The sequence below is a fragment of the Hippocampus bargibanti genome, linkage group LG10 (assembly GCF_051943395.1).
Source record: "Hippocampus bargibanti isolate YZ-2025 linkage group LG10, ASM5194339v1, whole genome shotgun sequence".
NCBI classification, from domain to species: Eukaryota; Metazoa; Chordata; class Actinopteri; order Syngnathiformes; family Syngnathidae; genus Hippocampus; species Hippocampus bargibanti.
Genome location: NC_142743.1, coordinates 23065407 through 23090749, shown reverse-complemented (window position 1 = coordinate 23090749; position 25343 = coordinate 23065407). Strand labels below are relative to the sequence as shown.

Genomic DNA, 25343 nt, shown 5'->3' with positions numbered 1-25343 from the left:
AGTAAAAAACAATCTTTCTGTGTCCGAGCCTTTGTCCACAGTGTCCAATCTAACATCTCTGACATCCCATTAGTAGCGATGTACAAAGCCATTCTAGGAGAGCGAGTGTACACAGTGTACCTCACTGGAACTATCTGTGTCTTTGAGTTACAAAGTTGTCAAAAAGCCATGCAGTTGCACAAAGCCATCAAGCGTGAGCAGTCATCTCCAAAGAGCACACAAAAGAAGCCCTCTCATGGCTGTTGCAAAGTATTTCATCAGAAAGCTTCCCACACACACACCACAGTTTTACATTTTCTCACTATTTGTAAACACATATTGCTCACAGATGCTTTTGGATGAATCGGTTAGTTAATGCGGTATTAAGGAGACACATTTACACATACGCACACACGCACATACACACACACACACACACACACACACACACACACACACACACACACACACACACACACACACACACACACACACACACACACACACACACACACATTCCTGTTTCAAACATTTTGTGAGGCCCGGATAACTCCAGATAAGGAGTGAGGACCACCGTTGCTTATAAGTTTAGAGAATAACTAGTGTTACATTTGAACACTAAATGTCATCCCATTTCCCACGCAACTTCTTTAAAAACAAAGCAATAAAAAGTGGACTTGAAACTGAAATAATAGCAGGAGTGAGGTTTCTGAATGGGTACATTCAAAGTCCCCACCCCTGTAGTGAATTTGGTTAAAATATCATTTGACTTTTTATGGTATGAACTTTTCCCTCTCATTAACCACGCACATACACACAAACATAGACACAGTGAGTAAAAAGTGTGTGTATCCAAGTGAAATGAAAATACACACCAAAAAATCATTTTGGGTGAATTTGTGAGGACCTCTCTGAAACTTAAAACGATGCATATATAAACCCTCTAGAAGCGTTTAGAATGAACAACTTGTGAGGACCGGCCAAAAGGTCACTTGTCAAAAATGTCCTCACTACGTATGGTATAAAATGTTAGTGGTCCTCACAAGACTAGTCATACAAATACACATACACACACGCACGCGACACACACACAGTGTTCTCGTAATGTATCACTTATATTTGCATATACTCTTAATAAATAGCTTGGCAGCGGGCTGCGTCGGTCGAACAAGCGCACACAAAGTGGCTTCGTGAAAACTGCGCCCCCTGCCGGCAGTAAAAGACAATCTTCCTGTGTTCGAACATTTGTTCATAGTGTGCATACAAACATCTCTGTTATTTACATTCTATCCTTGTCTGGAGGAGAGAAGCAGAGTCCGGTTTCAATGATCTACACTCTTGATGTAGAATGTTTAATAAAATATTAGGTGCGTATTCTTTTGAAGATAACAGTACCAAAACAACAATCTATAAAAATAGGTCTATATACATCAAATCTTACAATCATCAGGTGCCAGAAATCAGAAAGCGATACACAAATAGAAAGTGGTCACAAAAAATACAGCCAAACAACAGACTAAAAAAGCAGTTAAGTTATCAAATAATATACCATGATAGGTGTTCCATGACAACATTTGAAAGTAAACAAAGATACAGGGCTAACGCCATTTACATGACAAGCTTGTCCAACTGTTCTTGAAACTGACAGCCTCAGACATAATGGGATTACTTTCTATTAAAAAAAAAAGACACTTCACATCAAGTAATCTGAAGAAAGGAAGGTTTTCAAGTCATAAAGCATTTTCAATGAGGAAGAAAGTGCGCTGGAATTATTTAAAGGTGTACTACTCCTGAGCTTCAATCCTTACAGTAACCACACAGCAAAGCAGAGAGCAGCTAGAATGAATGACCTGATAATGTGGATGGAATCCCGCAAACACTTTCAATAGCGGGAAGCTGCAAAGTCATCAAATGGGAGGGGCGGAGTTTGGGTATCTCTTAAAGGACAACCGACACCATTTTTTTGTTTCCTAACTGACATCAGAAAAACCTTTAATAGCATCTAAAATACCCAAAACACGCAGGCTGATATTTTTTGTTTGATACTAGTTGACACAAATTCCCAGGAGACAAATCAGCCCATTTCCAACGGAGCTTGGGCGCCCTCTTGTGCATTTTCTGGGACGCTACATTGGAGTCCTGACGGCTCGAATTGATACGGAAGAACTTCTTTAATCGATTGAAAACATTTATGCTTTCCTCTTCAGAACTATTTGAATCATATTCATAACTGGTTGAGTAACAAGAAGGCATCTTCTCCGAATCTGAACTCTCTGAAGCCATTGTTTTGATTCTGGAGCAAAGCAGTTTGTGAGGGAGTATCCTGGCGTGACGTCACGAACAAGGGGGCGGGACTTTCTGAATCTGCCCAGTTCTGAGCTCATTTTGAAGTAGCTTTGGGACACTAAGTCATTTTGATTGGTGTTTTGTATTTGACTAAAAATATCAGCCTGCGTGTTTTGGGTATTTTAGATGCTATAAAACGTTTTTCTGATGTCAGTTAGGAAACAAAAAAATGATGTCGGTTGTCCTTCAATGGAGTGTTCTAAATAGCCATAAGTGAGTCAAATACTTATGTTGTTTCCTAATTGTACTAAGAATCTTTACAGTCCGGTTGGGTTCGGCATTTTATCACACGGAAGGACCACATGCAGTTTGCATGAACAGGCCTAAGACATGAACATGTCACAAGACATGAATTTAGGTTCAAGAGTTGTCATTTGTTTTCTCGACCATAAAACAAAACCTGTGGTGAAATTCAGTGCATGGAAGCGATTCTAGCTAACTGGCCCATTAACTTTAAACATTTTACATGGAAACATTCTCATAAAATTCATCCAAAACTGGAGGTCAAACAATTCAAAGGGAATGCAGCTTATACAATGATGAAGATACGTTCAAGGTGATGCAGGAAGAATCAACTTTCAGAGTTGTTTTTCATAACCACAATTCACCACTGGTCACTTCATAGCCGTTGAAGGCGTAATTCTAGATGTAAAAGCATTGTCATTCGCAAAAATTCATGACATGAAACACATTTCTCAGTTTAAGGGGTAACGTTTCATCTTTTCATAAGCACCTGAAAGGCCTTGGCTCATTCGCAACGTTAATTTTGAGGGTTTAAAATCTAAAATTAGCTAGATATCTTGTAAAAAGGACGATTACAAACAGAGAATGATTCAAATGTGCGATTCTCCGGTGTTCTGTCCACTCCGAGAAGCCTAAGAAATGGAGACAAAATGTTTTTTTTTTTTTAGGCGATGGTGTCGAGTTCAAAAGTGCAGAGGGTCAATAGAGGTCACGTGGTTCTTACTTGAGACTGGCTGTGGGATGGATTTGTACTACTGAAGTCAGAGTATCTTTTCTTAGAAGCGCAAATGCAGGAGAAAAAGTTGTAGTACTCCTCTCTTACCTGCAAAGGGCAGTAGAAATCAATCAGGAAAACACACACACACACACACACACACACACACACACACACACACACACACACACACACACACACACGCACACACACACACCCCACACACACACACACCAGTACAATATGGACCCTACCTGTTTACATAAGAGGCAGTGCATGATGAAGACCAGTGCTCCCTGCAGGCTGTTTAAAATAGTGAATACGTACTCGACCACGATGCTGCCCTTGCGAAACAGGAAGGCTCCAAATACCCACATGAGTCCCAGAATGCACATCTGAGCAATGGCAGCCACTGTGAAAGCTCTGGAGAGGAAATCAAACAATTGGAAAGGAGATTGACTTAACTACAAATGCATTTGAATTACCCAATGGGGTCAGATAATAATTATTGAATGAATTGTTGTAGCGTTGTCTTATGTGGGATGAAACTAACTAACTAACTAACTAACTAACTAACTAACTAACTAACTAACTAACTAACTAACTAGTTAACTAACTGACTGCTAGGGCAAATGGCTAAATGAATACATTGCTAACATCCATTGTCATTCTCAATCTACACTTTTGTAAATTTATTTCGGGTTTGATTGTAAACTCCCTCTTCTAGATAGTTTTAGTCGGTCAATCAGCGACTGCTTATGCTAATGCTAACGCCGCGGTCCATTTAAAGAGAATGACGGCTCGACGCTAGCGATGCTACTGTCCGACCAGCGTTCACTCAACCCGGAATAACTCAAATAGATGGAAAGTTAGCTAATAGATAACTAATAGCTAGCTAGCGAGCTAGATAGATAGATAGATAGATAGATAGATAGATAGATAGATAGATAGATAGATAGATAGATAGATAGATAGATAGATAGATAGATAGATAGATAGATAGATAGATAGATAGATAGATAGATAGATAGATAGATAGATAGCAACATGAGCCAGCGTTCACTCAACTCGGAATAACTCAAATAGATAGAAAGTTAGCTAGCTAGCTAATAGATAGCTAATAGATAGCAACATGAGCCAGCTTTCACTCAACTCGGAATAACTCAAACAGATAGAAAGTTAGCTAGCTAGCTAGATAGATAGATAGATAGATAGATAGATAGATAGATAGATAGATAGATAGATAGATAGATAGATAGATAGATAGATAGATAGATAGATAGATAGATAGATAGATAGATAGATAGATAGCAACATGAGCCAGCGTTCACTCAACTCGGAATAACTCAAATAGATAGAAAGTTAGCTAGCTAGCTAATAGATAGCTAATAGATAGCAACATGAGCCAGCTTTCACTCAACTCGGAATAACTCAAACAGATAGAAAGTTAGCTAGCTAGCTAATAGATAGCAACATGGGCCAGCGTTCACTCAACTCGGAATAACTCAAACAGATAGAAAGTTAGCTAGCTAGCTAATAGATAGCAACATGGGCCAGCGTTCACTCAACTCGGAATAACTCAAATAGATAAAAAGTTAGCTAGCTCGCTAATCGATAACTAATAGATAGCTAGATAGCTAGTTAGATAGCTATTATATAAGAATACATTTAATTTCTCAGTGCCTTTTATAGAAAATAGATAGCTCGCCAGCTAGCTCGTTAGATAGCGAATAGATAGCAAATTTAGACATATATAAAGCAATGTATTGTATTGTATACGTGGAATAATAAGCTAAAAGCAAGCACAAGAAAAATGATGTACGCCCACGAACTTTAATTTGTTGAGCTTGGATAGATCTGGGTTGAGGCTACTGAACTTCTGGGCCAACTTCCAGACGGTGACAATGAAGAAGAAGACGTTGAGGAATATGATGATGCACACGGGGCCGTAGAAGCTCCAGATGAGGCCATCTTTGAGGGACAGCCAACAGCTGCAGTGCAAATATGAACATCGCAGTCTTAACCAAAAAACAGACGTGCAAATGCGTACTGAATGTTTGAGTCTTTTCTTACTGCTCTTCCGTTCCGTATCCTTTGGGTCTGATGATGGCAGACACAACAACAATGGCCAAAGGTGCCCCATAGCCAAAAAGGAATAAGTAAAGGGGCCGAATGGTGGTATTGAAAACAAGGACCACCATACGATAAAGCTGCACCCCCTCAAGCAGCATCCATGCAAACACTCCCAGGAAGAAAAGATGGAGCATGGCGGCAATAAACCTGCAGCCGCCCTGTAATGCAATATAAACAAATGAATGGCGGAAGTTTCATGGAGAGGAGAGCAATGAAATGACTCCTGCTGTGTTTATACGAGCTGTACTAACCTTAGAAAGACACGCCTTTTAATGAGATTTTTTTTTATTTGGTTTCTCGTTTGAAACAATAGCCCCGAAAAAAGAAAAAAAAATCCCAAACCACATCAGCACAAGACTGAGAGCTTTGAGAATATAAGCGGTAATAAAGGACAACCGACGCCTCCGGACAAGTTGTGTCCATAATTTGTAAAATCACTTCAAATGACTTCTACTGAGCGTATTTTACAAAGATTCCACCGCATATAGCTATATTTGACCTTTTAAGACTCGCGCTGAATATTCAGGAAGTCTTGTTTTTGAATTGGTGATGAGTCCGTACGTGACGTCACTGAAGGAACGCCCCTGACCAAGAAAGCGACACACAATGCATTATGGGTACTTTGTTTGGTCTGAAAACTTCGTGTTGATGGTGAAATTAGAAGGAAAAAAAAAACAATAACGCAATGGTGAATCTTTGACTACTATTTGATACTAGTTGACACAAATTCCTAGCGGACAAATCAGCCCAGTTCCAACGCAGCTCAAATTGATACGGAAGGACATCGATTCCAAATATTTATGCTTTCCTCTTCAGAACTATTTGAATCATATTCATAACAGGACAACTGAATATTCAGCGTGAGTCCTAAAACGTAAAATATAGCTATATGCGGTGGAATATTTGTAAAATACGCTTAGTAGAAGTCATTTGAATCCATTTTACAAATTATCAACACAACTTGTCCGCAGGCGTCGGTTGTCCTTTAAGCGTCAAAAGTGAGGATGACTCAAGAGCCTGCAATGTTAATGGCTGAGTTGGGCTATGCAATCTGTAAACCATACGAGCGGCCCCTCGACAAATTCATGCAGCCAAGTGCCTCCATCAGATTATTGCCCTCCATGGAAACATTGTGACTGTCCGCTCGGGTAAACATACCTCAGGTTTGGTTTGGAAAATGCCGGCCAGGAAGATGAGATCAGCGATGAAGAGGCAGATGCAAAGATGCAGGTGGATGGTTGTGCGCGTCCCTTGTATGGAACGGCAGAACTTGAACGTCAAGATGCAAACACTCAGACACAGCAGGGAAAGGACCAGTCCGATCTTCGTTATCAACTGGATCGCAAAGGATTGCTGCGAAGGGAAATGGAAATGTTACAGAGCAGTGTAAATAAAAAGTGCTTTGGTGAATACGTCTGTGTAAGCTCTCAGTCGTGCAGGAATGGTCCATCGATGAAAAGGTTTCTTCAGCCGTCATCTGTACTTCTTTGAAGGTGTCGGATGTTTCGCTTCTCATCTAAGAAGCTTCATCAGAAAAATGAAATTTTGCTGGTAGCTCTGCTCCTATATATTTATCCCTACTGTCCAGAGGTGCCGGATTTTATCAACATCACAGGGATAATACTAGTGGGCCTCAATCTGCAGTACATATGCACCTAAAAGCTAGCAACCACTCATTTGACGACAGTGAGGTTAAAATCTTAGCGAAAGAAAATAGCCTGCATTTCAAGCCCACATAACTCCAGACCCATATAACTTATTCTGGAGCAAGGCAGTTTGTGAAGGAGTATCCTGGCGTGACGTCACGAACAAGGGGGCGGGACTTTCTGAATCTGCCCAGTTCCGAGCTCATTTTGTGGCAATTTTGGGACACTTTAAGTCATTTTTATTGGTGTTATCAGCCTGCCTGTGAGTTTTGGATATTTTAGATGCTATAAAACGTTTTTCTGATGTCAGGAAACAAAAAAATGGTGTCGGTTTAAAGTATGTAAATACAACACGGGTGTGTTTGTGGTTTCTTACATCTACGGGATAGTGCGCCATCAGCACAGCGAAACTGCTGAGATGTTCGCATCGACACACCGTGTGCGTGGCATTGGAAATCTGTTGATGGCAACCATCTGTGGCCCAAGCGCCGCTGTCGTTCCAGTAAGCACAGATGTAGCTCGCTTCTGATTTGTTCTAAAACCACACGAGCAAAACCAGAAGATCGCTCACTTTACCACATTGGCATAATTCATGGTTGCATTGACGAAAGCGGGGTGAGAGCTAACATTTTCCAATTCCTGAGTAACATTCAGAAGCTTCTGTTTGAAACTCAGTTCAAGTACAGTGATACCTTGGCTTACGAACTTAATTGGTTGCCAGACAAAGTGTGTAAGGTGAAAAGTGTGTATCCCAAAAAATAATTTCCCATTGGAAACCATTACAATGAAAATAATCCGTTCCCAGGTCCCCATAAAACATAATTTTCTACTTTCTAATTTTCTAAGCCTTAAAACTACAAACAATGAATGTGCTATGGTATTGTAATTAAAGAAATAAACTGTACTTTATCATGAAGTCGTTTTATTTACCTTTGTGATGGCCACTCTTGATGGAATGGCGTGGCCGGTTTCATCACCATTAAACACTTGATGAGGAACATAGCCTTCTTCTTTCACCATCTTGAGGAATGATCCCTTCTAGGTGCTTTCTCTGTGATAATTTTATCTAGTTCATCATCAATTGTGTTCTGTTTAGCTGGGTTGATAGCTTTTTGCATCAAGTGTACAGATGGCTTGTGCGGGTTGTTTGTGGATCCTGATTGATAGGATATTTTAACCTTGCAGTCTACACTCTGCCTTTGAACTATCAAAGTTGAAACTCTCTCACTGTCGTCTGCCGGTCTCTTTAATGTTTAAACCACCTCCCCTCACTGCTGCGTTTTTGACCAATCACGTGGCTTTAACCGAAGACTGGGGGCGGGGAATAGAGGATAAAAACACTCGGCTGCCATTTTGTTGTTAGAGGAACAGGCTTGTTTGCAAACGACATATCACTCATTGAGGCAGCTCCGTGTATCCGTATCCCAAAAAAAGTTCATATGCCAAGGTGAAACGTTCATAAATTTAACGTTCAGAAACCGAAAAGTTCGTAAGCCAAGGGCTTCGTAAACCGAGATATCACTGTATTGCAATGAAGAGAACAAACCTGGAGATGTTTCAGTGTGAGGACGACCGGGTGGCTCAGGTTCTGGGTGGATGGGTTAGACACCACAACAGAGACAACTCGAGAGAAGATTTTGAATGTCGGTTCAATGCCATCTCTTTGAAATCCTTGGAGCTTGTCAAAGGAGTGGTTAACAGATCTCTCCAGGTTATGGTAACTCAACAAGGCAGCCATAGCAAAGCCTGGGAGAAGACATGATCAAGGTATATCATCTGTCCATCATTGTCTGGACTGGACACTCTATCCATTAGCTAGCGAGCTAACTTTCTATCTATTTGAGTTACTTCCGGGTTGAGTGAACGCTGGCGCGTGTGGCTGCCGCTACTCAACCACAGAAAAACGTATCCCGTGACTTTGAAGTGACCTTAAGAGTTTTGAAAGGCGCTTATAAATGAAATGTATTGTTATTATTACTCTGTCTATTAGCTAGCTAGCTAGCTTTCTATCTATTTGAGTTACTTCCGGGTTCAGTGAACGCTGGCACATGTGGCTGCCGCTACTCACCAGGATACGCTTCTGTTCCAGCTGCCGTTGCCCAGTCGGTGTCAAGTGCTGAGTTCTCAGTGCTGAGATGAATCGGTCCAGTGGGTGGAGACCTTCCCCTCTGGACTGCAATCTCCACAGCTACTGAAACAAACAGTTCTCCTAAAACGGGCAGGCATCCCATTGTATCGTACAGCGATATCTTGGCTTACGAACTTAATTGGTTCCCAGAAAGAGTGTATAAGGCAAAAAGTGTGTATCCCAAACATTAATTTCCCATAGGAAACCATTAAAATGAGAATAATCCGTTCCCAGGTCCCCATAAAACATAATTTTCTACTTTCTAATTTTCTAAGCCGTAAAACTACACAATATATATATATTATTTTATGTATAATAAAGTCGTTTTATTTACCTTTGTGTTGGTCGTTGATGGCTTGATGGAATGGAGTGGCCAGTTTTATCAGCATTAAACACTTGATGAGGAACGTAGCCTTCTTCTTTCACCATCTTGAGGAATGATTCCTTGTCGGTGCGTTCTCTGTGATAATTTTATCTAGTTCATCATCAATTGTGTTCTGTTTAGCTGGGTTGATAGCTTTTTGCATCAAGTGTACAGATGGCTTGTGCGGGTTGTTTGTGGAGCCTGATTGATGGGATACTTTAACCTTGCAGTCTACACTCTTTTTCATTGTTTTGTATTCATTTTGTATTCATTTGTATTCATCTTCTCACTCTCTCTGTCGTCTGCCTGTCTCTTTAATGTTTAACCCCCATAAACATAAACATAAACTTGTCATAAAGTTAACGTTCGTAAACCAAAAAGTTCATAAGCCAAGGGGTTCGTAAACCGAGGTATCACTGTACTTTGAACGTTGAGTCTTACCTGTCTCATTTGAGCCCATTGAGGTCCGGTTGCTTCTGAGCTGAGGGCCAATGAGCCTTATGGAGTTTTCCATTGTGCTGAGCAACCCAAACATGTCTTCACTTGTGTCCACTGATGATAAAATGGTCTCCGATGCTGTCAAAACTCTCTGTGGGGTGTTGAAGCACAAAAACGATGAGGCGCCGTGTGGCGCGATGGACCTACATGTGCTTTACGTTTGCTTTGCTGACCTCCAGTAGCGCATCTCCATCAACCTTGTTTCCATGGCTGGTATTTGGGTTAGACAGAGCCATGCAGCTGTTTCTCATTATGGACAGCAGATCTGCCAAGCCACTGTAATACTGAGAAAGGACACTTATAATTGCACTATTCAGCTTTCAAAATAGCCACTTGAATTTAGACATAAAATAACACCACAGAAGACATGCCCCCCTTTTAAATATTCCATTTATAACTGATCTTTTCTGTTAACTCGATCAGTAAAATAAGAGACAAAGACTGTGTTGAAATCGATGAAAAGGTTTCTTCAGACGTCATCTGTACTTCTTTGAAGGTTTTGTTTCCTATCCAAGAAGCTTCGTCTGCGAACTAAAAATGTTAGGATTAGGGTTAGAGTTAGGGTTAGGGTTAGGGTTAGGGTCAGGGTTAGGGTTAGGGTTAGGGTTAGGGTTGGGGTTAGGGTTAGGGTTAGGGTTAGGGTTTGGGTTAGGGTTAGGGTTAGGGTTTGGGTCAGGGTTAGCGTTAGGGCAGTGGTTCTTAACCTGGGTTCCATCGAACCCTAGGGGTTCGGTGAGTCAGTCTCAGGGTTTCGGTGGATCCTCCGCCACATAGGTCCACCCCTCAGTCTCAGCAGAGGGTTATTCCCTGAGGCTACACTGATTATTTCTATTGTCCTGACTGATTAGGGGGTATACGACTGGCCTGGATTGGATTGGATTGGATTTGCCTTTATTAGTCTCACAGTGGAGAAATTTACATTTCACAGCAGCAAAGTGATGAAAGGAATGAAAGTAGAAAAGCAAAATACATGAGCTGCTGGAAAGGCAGCCACTCTCGCGGCGCCGTCTTGAAGTCAAAAGAACAAAAAAAAACTAAATAACAAATATGACAGCATAGAGACAATATGACATATGATTGCCCCATATGCCTCGGGTATCACCTCATCAGCCTATGTGGTCTAAGAAGTCTGTTGTAAGAATGATCCAAATTGAACCTCACCCCACCATGGCGATTTAGTGAAGGGTTTTGCTGTTTTAAAAAATAGCTTCTTTTATTCCCCTTTCAAACCATCTATTTTTCTTTCGCTAAGATTTTGATGTTGATGTTGTTGATGTTGATGAAATCCGCCACCTCTGGACAGTAGGGATAAATATATAGGAGCAGAGCTACCAGAAAATTTTTAGTTTGCTGACGAAGCTTCTTAGATGAGAAGCGAAACATCCGACACCTTCAAAGAAGTACAGATAACGGCTGATGAAACCTTTTCATCGATGGACCACTCCTGTTTCCATCAGAGAGAATAAAGCTCACAGCAAAATTTCACATAACTGCAATTAAAGAGCCAAATTTTTACCTGTGAAGCTACACTTGAGGCATCAAAAGTTTCGCAATCCACTTCTAGAGGGAAAAGGACAAATGTGCGTGTTAGTATGTTGATAAAAAAAAACAAATTAATAAATGAAACACTGCAAAAACTTACTAGAGCACGGAGTCCTTTCATTGCCATAATTGGTGTATCCTTTTGCGCACTTGCACCAGTAACTTCCATCGACATTTTTACAACTTCCTTTGCTTCCACAAATGTCTTCCTTTCGATTCTCAGCTTCCTCACATTCGTCAATGTCTGAAGGGAGTACAAAGAGACGTAAAATTAGCCAACTCCAATATTCGTCTGTGCTATTTTATTGTGAAAAATGAAAATTGTAAAGTGCAATACATTGGGGAGACTAAACACATTCTCAAAAAAAGACTTTATCAACATCGCAGGGATAATACTAGTGGGCCTCAAGCCGCAGTACATATGCACCTAAAAGCTAGCAACCACACATTTGACGACAATGATGTTAACATCTTAGCAAAAGAAAATAGGTGGTTTGAAAGGGGAGTAAAAGAAGCTATTTTCATAAAACAGCAAAACCCTTCACTAAATCGCCATGGTGGGGTGAGGTTTAATTTGGATCGTTCTTACAGCAGACTTCTTAGGCAACATAGGCTTAGTTATGCTGATGAGGTGATACCAGAGCAAATGGGGCAACCAGGCCAGTCGTAGACCCGATATTCAGGCAGGACAATAGAGTCAGGATAATAGAAGTAATCAGGATAGCCTCAGGGTATAGTCCTCTGCTCCTTCCAACCAAAGAGCAGGGACCTATCATAGCAGAGGTCTGGCACAGCCACCTTTGGACTGTCGGGATATATATACAGTAAAGTCTCGTTATATCGATATTCAAGGGAGTCCGAAAAAATATCGATATAACCGGGACTATCGATATATCCGATATCGATATAACGAGACTTTACTGTATATGTATAGGGCCAAAACTACGTCATCTGTACTTCTTGTACTCTGCTCCCGAGCGGGGATCTATCATAGCGGAGGTCCGGTACCACCACGTCTGGACAGTAGGGATATATATAGGGCCTAAACTACCAGAAAATTTTAGTTCGCTGATGAAGCCTCTTGGATGAGAAGCGAAACGTCCGACACCTTCAAAGAAGTACAGATGACAGCTGAAGAAACCTTTTCATCGATAGGGTTACTGTACTATGGTAGACCTTCTACCTTCTAATCCCTCTTGCAGTCGGCATGAAGACTATGCAGTCGTTAAACGATTTACTGTCCAACCCTTATAAGACCTTAAGAATTACCTATGCAGTCTGTCGTTGAGCTGTTGATGGTGTAACCAAATTGGCAGATACAGCTAAAGCTTCCAATCAGATTGATACAATCAGCCATGCGACCACAGACCCCAAGGATGGACTCGCACTCGTTTTTGTCTGAGGGAGGAAGATAAATAACACGTGAGCGAGGTGAGACAGGTACACGCACCATAAATCGGGATCAGAGGGTTCGCTCACCTTTACACTGTCCGTCAACCGCAGTGAAGTTGATGTTTCCGTTAATGTCAGAGAAGCCTGACTTACACTGACAGTAGTAGCTACCATTGGTGTTGAAGCACTGGGTGTGGTTACCACATAGTCCTGGAGTTTCGTCACACTCATTCACATCTGGACATTTAGAGTAGAGGTAATTATGTACCCTGTGCCATTGAGGTTACTCTAATGCCAAAAAAACTGCCTATGGGATTCATCTTTCAGGATCTTTAAAAACTACTGGTCAACAGGAAATTTTAACGTGTCTTGACACAGTCATTTAAAATGTCTTAACTGTTTTCCAACAATTGTGTATGTGTGTGTTTGTATGACTAGTCTTGTGAGGACCACTAACATTTTCTACCATACGTAGTGAGGACATTTTTGACAAGTGAGGACCTTTTGGCAAGTCCTCACAAGTTGTTCATTCTAAAGGCTTCTAGAGGGTTTATATATGCATCGTTTAAGTTTCAGGGAGGTCCTCACGAATTCACCCAAAAAGATTTGTTTGGTGTGTATTTTCATTTCACTTGGATACACACACTTTTTACTCACTGTGTGTGTTTATGTGTATGTGTGCGTGGTTAATGAGAGGAAAAAGTTCATACCACAAAAAGTTAAATGATATTTTCACCAAATTCAACACAGGGGTGAGGACTTTGAATGGACCCATTCAGAAACCTCACTTCTGCTGTTATTTCAGTTTCAAGTCCACTTTTTATTTCTTTGTTTTTAAAGACGTTGAAGTGGGAAATGGGATGACATTTAGTGGTATCTGGAGTTATCCGGACCTCACAAAACATTTGAAACAGGAATATGTGTGTGTGTGTGTGTGTGTGTGTGTGTGTGTGTGTGTGTGTGTGTGTGTGTGTGTGTGTGTGTGTGTGTGTGTGTGTGTGTGTGTGTGTGTGTGTGTGTGTGTGTGTGTGTGTGTGTGTTTAATTTCCCTCCCGGGGAAAACCAAACTACAATTTAGCCCATGACAAATATCAGTTTGACTCCCCTAATCCTAAAGTGAATGTTTTAAGATGTCAACGACTATATTTTTAATCTATTCACAATCATTTTGATAAGATGAGTCAGGTCAATTACCAACACATTGGATTCCTTCCTTCTTCATGCCACTGTCACATTGAGACATGGATCTCTTCAGTGTCCACATTAAACCTGCAGGGGAAGCATTAGAATGGTTAGTTTCTTAGTAGAAAACATCTCATGTGTCCTCGTTTGGGTCAAGGGTGAGTGGGAAACAATCCCCGCTGCCTTTAACGAAACAAACAAACAAAAACAAACAAAACAAACCATAGCATTAGGGGGAGAACCCAGAAACACAACACGGGATATATATATATATATATATATATATGTACAGTGATACCTTGGCTTACGAACTTAATTGGTTCCCAGACAGAGTGTGTAAGGCGAAAAGGTATGTCTCCCAATAATTAATTTCCCATAGGAAACCATTAAAATGAGAATAATCCGTTCCCGGGAACTATCAAAGTTGAAACTCTCTCACCGTGGCTTTAACCGAAGACTGGGGGCGGGGAATAGAGGACAAAAACAGTCGGCTGCCATTTTGTTGTTAGAAGAACGGGCTCGTTCGCGAATGACGCATCACTCATTGAGGCAGCTCCGTGTACGAAAAAAAAGTTTGTATGCCAAGGTAAAGTTCGTATGCCATGTAACATTCGTAAATCGAAACATTCTTGAGCCAAGGGGTTCGTAAGCCAAGGTATCACTGTATTTCCGTGTCATGCACGTGACTGACGTTACCTTGAGTGGGACTTTCTTGTGAAATTTGCATACAATGTGTAATGTCCTGTTCCTCTCAGACATTAACCGCACTTGTGTTGGTTAATTTCACCCTTGCTTTCACAGTAACGTCTCTAAAACGTTCAGCGAGACAAACCCGACTGTATTTGACAAGGAGGAGAAATTTACTAATGTCATGGTTAAAGGACAACTAACGTCTCCGGACAAGTTGTGTCCATAATTTGTAAAATCACTAAAATGACTTCTACTGAGCGTATTTTACAAAGATTCCACCGCATAAAGCTATATTTTACGTTTTAAGACTCACGCTGAATATTCAAGTCTTGTTTTTGAGTTGATGACGATGCCTGACGTGACGTCACAGAGGGAACGCCCCTGACCGAGAGAGCGACACACAATGCATTTTGGGTACTTTGTTTGGTCTGAAAACTTTGTGTTGATGACGAAATTAGAAGGAAAACGCATGAATAACGCGATGGTGAATCGTTGTCTGTTGCACAAAGACAACTAATTGATACTAGTTGACACAAATTCCCAGCAGACAAATCAGCCCATTTTCAACGGAGCTTGAGCGCCATCTTGTGCATTTTCTGGGATGCTACATTGGAGTCCATAAGCCTCAAAATGACATGGAAGGACTTCTTTAATCGATTGCAAACATTTATGTTTTCCTCTTCAGAACTATTTGAATCATATTCATCACTGGATGAGTAACAAGAAAGCATTTTCTCCGAATGGAAAGCCATTGTTTTGATTCTAGAGTAAAGCAAGACGTCCTGGCGAACGAACCTGTCACGAACAAGGGGGCGGGACCTTCTGAAACTCGGCATCTCCGAGGTCATTTTGAAGTAGTTTTGGGACATTTTAACTCATTTTTATTGGTGTTTTGCATTTGAATACAAATATCATACTGCATGTTTTGGGTATTTTAGATGCCATAAAACGTTTTTCTGATGTCAGTTAGGAAACAAAAGCGTTTTGTGTTATTTTTGCTTGCACCCATGACAACCACCGTCACAACTCATACACTCGATTCGCCAAACAACAGGCGTGTAACATGTTTCTTGCACACACAACTCCCTCTCTTGCATCGTCTGCAACCCTCCCCCACTCATCCACAATGAGCCCCCTGTTTGAGGCAAGGCTGGAGCTCTCAGTGCCCAAGTGAAGATAAAACCAGACTGAATTTGAAAGTATGTGTGCCAAACAGCATGACTACCCGCAGGTTGGTAACTAAAGAACCTGAAAACAAACAAAGTTTGACTTTTTTTGTCAGCAAACGATGTAATCAGAACAGTGTACGGAAAAATGGATTATAATAATAAACCATATCATTTCTAAGCGCTTTTCAAAACTCTCAAGGTCAATTTACAGTCACAGGATCAGTTTTCGTGCGGGTGAGCGGCGGCAGCCACATGCGCCAGCGTTCACTCAAATAATAATAATCATCATCATCATTTAATAGATAACTAATAGATAGCTAGCTAGCTAGTTAGATAGCAAATAGATAGCAAATAGATAGCTAGCAAGGTAGCCAGCTACCTAGTTAGATAGCGAACAGATAGCACATAGAAAGCTAGCTAGATTGCCATCTAGCTAGTTAGATAGCAAACAGATAGCTAGCTAGGTAGCCAGCTATCTAGTTAGATAGCAAATAGATAGATTAGATACTCCTCATTTTTCGTCTATTTTTATTGGGATTTCAGTTCAGTGCTTCTTTCAACCAAATGATAGATAACTAATAGATAGCTAGCTAGCTAGTTAGGTAGTGAATAGATAGCAAGCCAGGTAGCCAGCGAGCTAGTTTGATAGCGAATAGATAGCAAATAGTTAGCTAGCTAGGTAGCCAGCTACCTAGTTAGAAAGTGAATAGATAGCAAATAGATAGTTAGCTAGGTAGCCAGCTAGTTAGTTAGATAGCAAATAGACAGCAAATAGCTAGCTAGTTAGGTAGCTAGCTAGCTATTTGCTAGATATGTTAGAACTCCTCATTCTTCTTTTTTTTTATTGGGATTTTAGTTCAATGCTACTTTCAACCAAATGTAGACGCAACAGTTCATAGCACCGATGACTAAAGGCATATGACTATATGACTCGTAGTTTTATTCTAAATACTTTCACAAAAAAACAGAAGTCATGCTCCTCAGTCACATGTTGAATAAATAGCACTTGTTGGCCCTCCTACACGAATTTTATGATTTATTGTGCGGACAAGCACATTAAAAAGCAAATGGATGGATTAAAAAAATGAATAACGTCAAACTTATAGAGAAATCTTGTCCAATCCACGTGAAAGTATGTGAAAGTATTAGCTATAGATATCTCTATAGCTAATAGCTAGCTAGATAGATAGCTCTACACTTAGTTAGCTAATACACTGAATGCCACTATTGAATACACAGATAGAAAGCTAGATAGCCAGCTAGTAGATAACTAATAGATAGCCAACAGATTGCTAGCTATATAGCTGGTCACCTAGATATCTCTATAGCTAATAGCTAGCTAGCTAGATAGCTCTATACTTAGTAAGCTAATACACCGAATGCCACTATTGAATACACAGATAGAAAGCTAGATAGCCAGCTAGTAGATAACTAATAGATAGCCAACAGATTGCTAGCTATATAGCTGGTCACCTAGATATCTCTATAGCTAATAGCTAGCTAGATAGATCGCTCTATACGTAGTTAGCTAATACACTGAATGCCACTATTGAATACACAGATAGAAAGCTAGATAGCCAGCTAGTAGATAACTAATAGATAGCCAACAGATTGCTAGCTATATAGCTGGTCACCTAGATATCTCTATAGCTAATAGCTAGCTAGATAGATCGCTCTATACTTAGTTAGCTAATACACTGAATGTCACTATTAAATACACAGATAGAAAGCTAGATAGCCAGCGAGTCGATAGCTAATAGATAGCCAACAGATAGCTAGCTATACCACGCTATTAATTGGAAGGGTCTTTTTGAACACAAATAATTGCACCTGCTTGAAATGGTCAGAGATATCAATAATTTTCAAATGGTTAAAAACACAGAACAATGATGAATATTTTAGTTATTTCTAAAACAACATATTTCACTTTGATATGAAAATAAATAGACTTATGTGTGCACGTCAAATAAGTGATAGTATAAGGAGGCTATTTTTACAGGTTATTGAAGAAAAAAAGGGATCCAAACCTTCTAGTCATAACCACTCGGAAATTACAGCTATTATGGTGCTCTTGTGGCGGAACTATGTCTTGTGCAATCAACATATAGCACGAGTGCCACTGGATGGAGACCAGACAGTTTTATTCCCCTGTGTGGACCTAGTTGAGAACGTTTCATACTAATGAAAATTATAGTACTGTATATCAAACACAACACTCTTTGTTAACCTAATCAAAAAATTACAAATACAGTAAAGTCTCGTTATATCGATATTCAAGGAAGTCCTAAAAAATATCGATATAACCGGGACTATCGATATATCCGACCCTGTTTGCATGTAATTTTCTCCGTGCGTGCATAGAAATAGTATCGATATAACCAGGACTATCGATATATCCGATATCGATATAACGAGACTTTACTGTACATTGAAAAACTATGAAATGACAAAATACACATAATGGGATATTTTTATCTTTGCAACCACACAAATGTCTGTCTGTGTAAGCTCTCAGTCGTACCGGAATGGTCCATCGAGGAGAAGGTGTCTTCAGCCATCATCTGTACTTCTTTGAAGGTGTCGGACGTTTCGCTTTTTAGCGAAGAGGCTTTGTCAGTGAACTAACCCTAACCATAATCCAGGGGTGCAAACCCCGGTCCTCGAGGGACGCGGTCATACATGTTGTCCAAGTCTCCCTGTTGAAACACACCTGAGAGACTTGGAAAACATGTAGGACTACGGCCCTCGAGGACCGGAGTTTGACACACCTGCCCTAACCCTAACCCTAACCCTAACCCAGTGGGTCTTAATCTTGTTGGAGGCACCGAACCCAAGCAGTTTCTTATGCTCATTCACTGAACTCTTCTTCCAATGACTGTGCCTACTAACTACAGACTAGACTGTGAGGGGTGGACCTCTGTGGCGGAGGATCCACCGAACCCCTGAGACCGACTCACCGAACCCCTAGGGTTCGATTGAACCCAGGTTAAGAACCACTGTCCTAACCCTAACCCTACTCCTAACCCTAACCCTAACATTTTTAGTTCACTGACTCTTGGATAAGAAGCGAAACGTCCGACACCTTCAAAGAAGTACAGATGACGGCTGAAGAAACCTTCTCATCGATGGACCACTCCTCTACGACTGAGAGTTTACACAGACGAACTAAGTGTGATGTATTTCATCGGCCAAACCAGAAAAATAAGCTCATTGTTATTTTAGCTAAGAATTCTTTTTATAAATATATCAACATGAGCAACAAGTGTGACCAGTGTGCCACTTTGTCATCGTAGTGAGCGCATTAACACATGATTTCCTTGAACCGCAAACCAATGACTGGATTAAATTGAATTAGTTGTTCAGAAACAAAATACTGGTTAAATCATCACATAATTTAATGAAGTACAGTAAAGTCTCGTTATATCGATATCGGATATATCGATAGTCCCGGTTATATCGATACTATTTCTATGCACGCAAGGAGAAAATTACATGCAAACAGGGTCGGATATATCGATAGTCCCGGTTATATCGATATTTTTTCGGACTCCCTTGAATATCGATATAACGAGACTTTACTGTACCTTGTTGGGGGTTTTCCCCTCTTTCATTTCTTGTGTCATGTATTCAAACTGTCAGACAGTCACACACAGAACAAATAATCAATGACTTACCAAGAAAAAGCAGAAGGTTTTTTCCTCCGTCCATATCCGAGCAAGAAGGCTGTCAACTTTGCTATGAGGAAACAACTAAATCTCTCGCAGAAAGTTCACCGCTATTTAGAATTCTTAAACTCCACAAAAGAGGCCACACAAAGACAAATTCCGGAGACTCGAGTGTTTGAGTGTGTGAGTGTGTGAGTGTGTCTCTCTATGAGAGCCACCACCAGTTTTTTTCCCTCTCAATCTGAGCACGCCTCCTTCGGGCCTCTCCCCTACCCCTCCTTCTCGCCCTCCTCACTCCTTTCACAAACTCGTAGTCTTTCCCTTTCTCTCCACCTTTTCCAAAGAAGAGCGCTTCTCACACCGGTATCGTATCACATTGCCTGCAAAGAGCGCCTCTGTGTCTTCCCTTGCCTACACGTCTGCTGCGTCCTCTATTTCAGGACCTACTACCCTCTCTCTCATGCAGAGGAGGCGCCTAGCTGAGTCTGAAGAGGATGATGACTCACGTCAGTCTAAACAGCTGCTTCTTGACTTCCCAACTAAACAATCTCCTTTCCCAAACGTCCCATCCTCCCTCTCCACCTCCTTGTCCCTAAACAACATCAGAATCGGAATCTGAAAACCTTTATTCGTCCCACAATGGGGACATTTGCAGTCCACCGCTGCAATTTGAAAGGGGATGGGGTGGGGTTAAAGGATAGAAAAACAAGATATTGTCAGCATAGTCAAATAAAAATGTCAACAATATACTGTAAATGTGCAAAACCACCTTCATAAAAAACTGTACATAACATGTGAATGTTCATCGACTGCCAATAGAGATTCTGTTTGTATTCTTAGCCTCCCCCTCCCCCCCACACACACATATACACACACAAGCAGGAAGCCAAAAATGCAAACAGAATGACCTCCATTGAAGTCAAACTCTTGGTAAAGTTCACAAATAAAGTTGGGGTTCTGCTTAATAATAATAATAATAATAATAATAATAATAATAATAATAATACATTTGATTTCCAAGCGCCTTTCAAAACTCTCAAGGTCACTTTAGAGTCACTGGATCAGTTTTTCTGTGGGTGAGCAGTGGCAGCCACATGCGCCAGCATTCACTCATCCCGGAAGTAACTCAAATAGATAGAAAGCTAGCTAGCTATTGGATAGGGAAGAAATAGATTTTAGATCACCAGATAGCCAAACAGCTAGCCAGCCAGACAGCTTACAGTCAGCTGTACAGGTAGCTAGCTCGAATAGATAGAAAGCTATCTAGCTAGCTAACAGCTATCTAATAGATATCTATCTAAATAGATAGCTGATAGCTAGCCAGATAGCCAGCCAGGCAGCTAATAGACAGCAAATAGATAGCCAGCTAGGTAGCCAGCCAGATAGCAAATAGATAACAAATAGATAGCCAGCTAGATAGCTAATACATAGAAGATTGCTCATCTTCGAATTATCTGTGTGGGCGTTTCAGCTTTCTTTTCATTTGTTCATCTGATATGAAAATGCACTTTTGTTGCGGACTCAAGTATGAGAAAACATTTCCTTTAACATTGAAACATTATAAGTCTGCAGCTGACAGCTGATAGTTTATTTTCGCTTCCAAATGATCCCTTGGAGACAAAGTCAAACATTCTCGTGACCTTTACACGGGCTAACGGCCTTCTAGCTTTGGCGAATAAACATTTGAATTCAAGCAAATTCTTGCTTTGATCTTTCTCTCTCTTGTGCATCGTTAGAACAGGGGTAAAGTGGTGTAACAACGGTTTAAAAGGACCACCTTTTAGTTTTAACAGTCTTCAAAGTTCTTTCAATTAGCAAGAAGTGAGGGAGAGAGATTTTCAGTCTGTGTGGCAGCTGGTGGTTTAAAGGACAACCGACGCGAAGTTGTGTCCATAATTTGTAAAATCACTTCAAATGACTTCTACTGAGTGTATTTGACGAAGATTCCACCGCAGATAGCTTTATTTGACGTTTTAAGACTCGCACTGAATATTCGGGAAGTCGGGTATTTGAGTTGGTGATGATTCCATATGTGACGTCACTGAAGGAACGCCCCTGACCGAGAAGGCGACACACAACGCATTTTGGGTACTTTGTTTGGTCTGAAAACTTCGTGTTGATGGCGAAATAAGAAGGAAAACACCTAAATAACACAATGGTGAATTGTTGTGTGTTGCACCAAGACTACTAGTTGATACTAGTTGACACAAATTCCCAGCAGACAAATCAGCCCATTTCCAACGAAGCTTGGGTGCCATCTCGTGCATTTTCTGGGCGCTAAAAAAAGATGCCTAACAGGACTTTCATTCCACAGGAACAGAAGTCCATCCCTGGGCATAAACCTATGAAAGATAGGCTAACCCTCCTTCCTCGAGTCCTTATGGAAGATGACTCTCCTTCCAAACAGTAACTCCCTCCCACCTCCTCCCACTCCATTGCATCAATCCATCAACGACCATCACAAAGGCAATTAAAACGACTTTATTATAAAGTACAGTATATTTCTTTAAATACAATACAATAGCACTTTTATTATACATAAAATAAGGTATATTTAGTGTAGTTTTAATGCTTATTTAGTAGAAAATTATGTTTTATTGGGACCTGGGAACGGATTATTCTCATTTTTAATGGTTTCCTATGGGAAATTAATGTTTGGAAGACACACTTTTCGCCTTACACACACTTTCTGCGAACCAATTAAGTTCATAAACTGAGGTATCACTGTACTGTATTTGGGTTTCTCTGTGTATTATTTCTATACCTTTTCCCTCTTGTCATATTATCATAATATTGCAAAGTGTGTTCTAATTTCTGTGCCACACACACACACACACACACACACACATTTACTATACATACATAAATAAATTATATATTGTGTAGTTTTCAGGCTTATTTAGTAGAAATTATGTTTTATGGGGACCTGGGAACGGATTATTCTCATTTTTAATGGTTTCCTATGGAAAATTAATGTTTGGAAGACACACTTTTCGCCATACACACACTTTATGCGAACCAATTAAGTTCGTAAGCCCTTGTCATATTATCATAATATTGCAAAGTGTGTTCTAATTTCTGTGCCACACAAACACACACACGTTCAATTTTGTCAGTCAACACTGAGATGATGAGAATGAGGTGTTCTCCTGCTCTCTTCCTGCAGTTTTCCCTTTTTATCTGATTGATGGTCACACTGGTTGGACGTCCACATGGGACACATTTTCAGTGGCTCCCGCATGACCACAAATTGTAACACAAGTTCAAGCCATATGGAAACACAGGGAACGCTTGATAATCATACAGCTGCAGTTGCTGTTTATATCCTGTCAGTTGCGTGGATGGAAAAACATGAGATCTATGCAGAGAAAGGAAAAACTAACGTTCCGCTGTTTTCACAGAAAAAAAAATGCAATATAAACTATTCATTCGGCCACAGAACTGCACTGACTATAGGATTTAAAACCAACAACGCTAATTTAGATCTGTGCCAAATTGTACCTTGATACACGTGTTATGTATATGGTAGTCTTTGCCGGTAAGATCATTTCTTAGTGACTCATGCACAATATGTCAGATCGAAAATGCAATGAATCTTGATGACGAATTGCAATGAATCATACCTCGTGGCCCACAAGCATCATGTATTTCTGTATTTATATATGTATTTATGTATGTATTTATTTAAGTGTTTATTTATGTACTTATTTATGTATTTATTTATGTACTTATTTCTGTATTTATTAATGTATTTATTTATGTACTTATTAATGTAGTTATTTATGTATTTATTTATGTAGATATAAATGTATTTATGTATGTATTTATTTAAGTGTTTGTTCGTGTATTTATTTGTTTGTTTATATGTATATATTAATGTATTTAAATGTGTATTTATATATCTATTTATGTATGTATTTATTAAAGTGTTTGTTTATGTATTTGTTTGTTTATATATATTTATATATGTATTTATATATGTATGTATTTATTAAAGTGTTTGTTTATGTATTTGTTTGTTTATATATATTTATGTATTTATATATGTATTTACTTATGTATTTATTTAAGTAGTTTATGTATTGATTTATGTATTTATATATGTATTATTTATGTATTATATGTATTTATTTAAGTGTTTGTTTATGCATTTATTTGTTTATATATATTTATGTATGCATTTATTTAAGTGTTTGTTTATGTATTTATTTATGTATGTATATATGTATGTGTATATGTATTTATTTAAGTGTTTGTTTATGTATTTATTTATATATGTATATATGTATTTATATATGTATATGTATTTATTTAAGTGTTTGTTTATGGATTTATTTGTTTGCTTTTATATATATATATATATATATATATATATATATATATATATATATATATATATAACTCATTGATCATTTCTTGCGGAAACATTGCAGACAATTCATGTCAGACGACACAGACGAAACGAAACAAACATGACGGAAACAATTGAATCAATGTGTTGCGCGACTGTGTCAGCTTTGCAATATCAAGTGGCCTCTTTTCTTCAGACCACAAGCTCAGCTACTTCATCAGGTGGAAACCATGACAACAGATTTGACAACCTCCCCTAACCCACTCACCTAGATCACTTCCTGTTTGAGGAAGCGCTCACATCATTTGTTCCTTCCTGTATTAATTTTTTTTCCCTCCAATAATATGATTGCACAGCGACTGTTCCACGTTAATTCCACATCATTATAAAGCAAAAAGAACTCACTGTGTTTCCTTCTCTGCTCACACATCAAGGCTAATATAAAATGAGCTGTTTTAAAGGAATATAAAGGGTAGATTCTATCTATCTATATATTAGCTAGCTAGCTCGCCAGCCATTCGCTATATGGCTATCTAGCAAGCTATTAGCTATCTATTATCTAGCTAGCTAGCTATTACCTAGCTAGCGATCGATAATAGCTAGCTAGACTTAGCTAGCTATTAGCTAGCTTTCAAACTATTTGAGTTACTTCCGGGTTGAGTGGATGCTGGCGCGTGTGGCTGCCGCTGCTTACCCACAGAAAAACTTATTTGGTGACCTTGAGAGTTTTGAAAGGCGCTTATAATTGAAATGTATTATTCTTATTATAATTGTATTACATTTGAAGGAATATGTGTGGTTTTGTAAAACTGTTTGGACTGCTGCAACGTTTATTTTATACATTTGGAAGATAATCTGCATATATTTATAATGTGGAAATGAAAAAAAAGTTCCATTCTTTTGAATTTATTTTTCCCATGACTTTCTCAGGGGGGCAGACGTTTCGACCTCAACCTCAAGGTTTGAAAATGCTTGTAAAAATGGGAGGAGGAAAAAAAAGAATGGTCAATGCGGGATTTTACAAGGCAAGCTTTTGGCGCAAGTATTGGAAATTTCAACTTTCCTTCCGTTTTACTGTCGTAACCACGAGTTCGAAATGGCAAGCCAACGCTTCATTAAGAAAGAACTGATTTTTCCAAGGTCTACGTTTTGCAACAATGTGCTAAATCAGAATTCTGTATACGGTGATACCTCGGTTTACGAACCCCTTGGCTTTCGAACTTTTCGGTTTACGAACGTTAAATTTATGAACATTTTACCTTGGCATACGAACTATTTTTTGGGATACACACGGAGATGA

General features: G+C 39.6%; 1 protein-coding gene across 2 annotated transcripts; it reads right to left on the bottom strand.

The window, feature by feature from the left end:
- Nucleotides 1–1294: 1294 nt before the first annotated feature.
- On the bottom strand, nt 1295–20133 carry adgre5b.1 (adhesion G protein-coupled receptor E5b, duplicate 1). Of its 2 annotated transcripts, none has more exons than XM_089006848.1 (17): nt 19702–20133; nt 14181–14255; nt 13074–13223; nt 12864–12992; nt 11695–11838; nt 11569–11612; nt 10226–10336; nt 9996–10143; nt 9131–9253; nt 8609–8808; nt 7439–7597; nt 6575–6769; nt 5357–5574; nt 5116–5274; nt 3538–3706; nt 3293–3391; nt 1295–3200 (listed from the first exon to the last, which is right to left on the bottom strand). In XM_089006848.1, the coding sequence occupies exons 1-17, from the start codon at nt 19733–19735 to the stop codon at nt 3159–3161; spliced, it is 2199 nt and encodes a 732-aa protein (XP_088862974.1). In that variant the 5' UTR covers nt 19736–20133; the 3' UTR covers nt 1295–3158. The 2 variants fall into 2 exon arrangements, with proteins under 2 accessions (XP_088862974.1, XP_088862975.1); XM_089006849.1 differs by having other exon boundaries at nt 9131–9250; nt 19702–20132.
- Between the last annotated feature and the right edge of the window lie 5210 nt (nt 20134–25343).

Coding starts and splice junctions, on each gene's coding strand:
- adgre5b.1 (XM_089006848.1), bottom strand. CDS start 19,735: ATGGACGGAGGAAAAAACCTTCTGCTTTTTCTTG. Junction 11,613..11,694: donor TGAAAGGACTCCGTGCTCTA/GTAAGTTTTTGC, acceptor TTTTCCCTCTAG/AAGTGGATTGCGAAACTTTT. Junction 3,707..5,115: donor TCCAAGCTCAACAAATTAAA/GTTCGTGGGCGT, acceptor TTTCCTCTCCAG/AGCTTTCACAGTGGCTGCCA.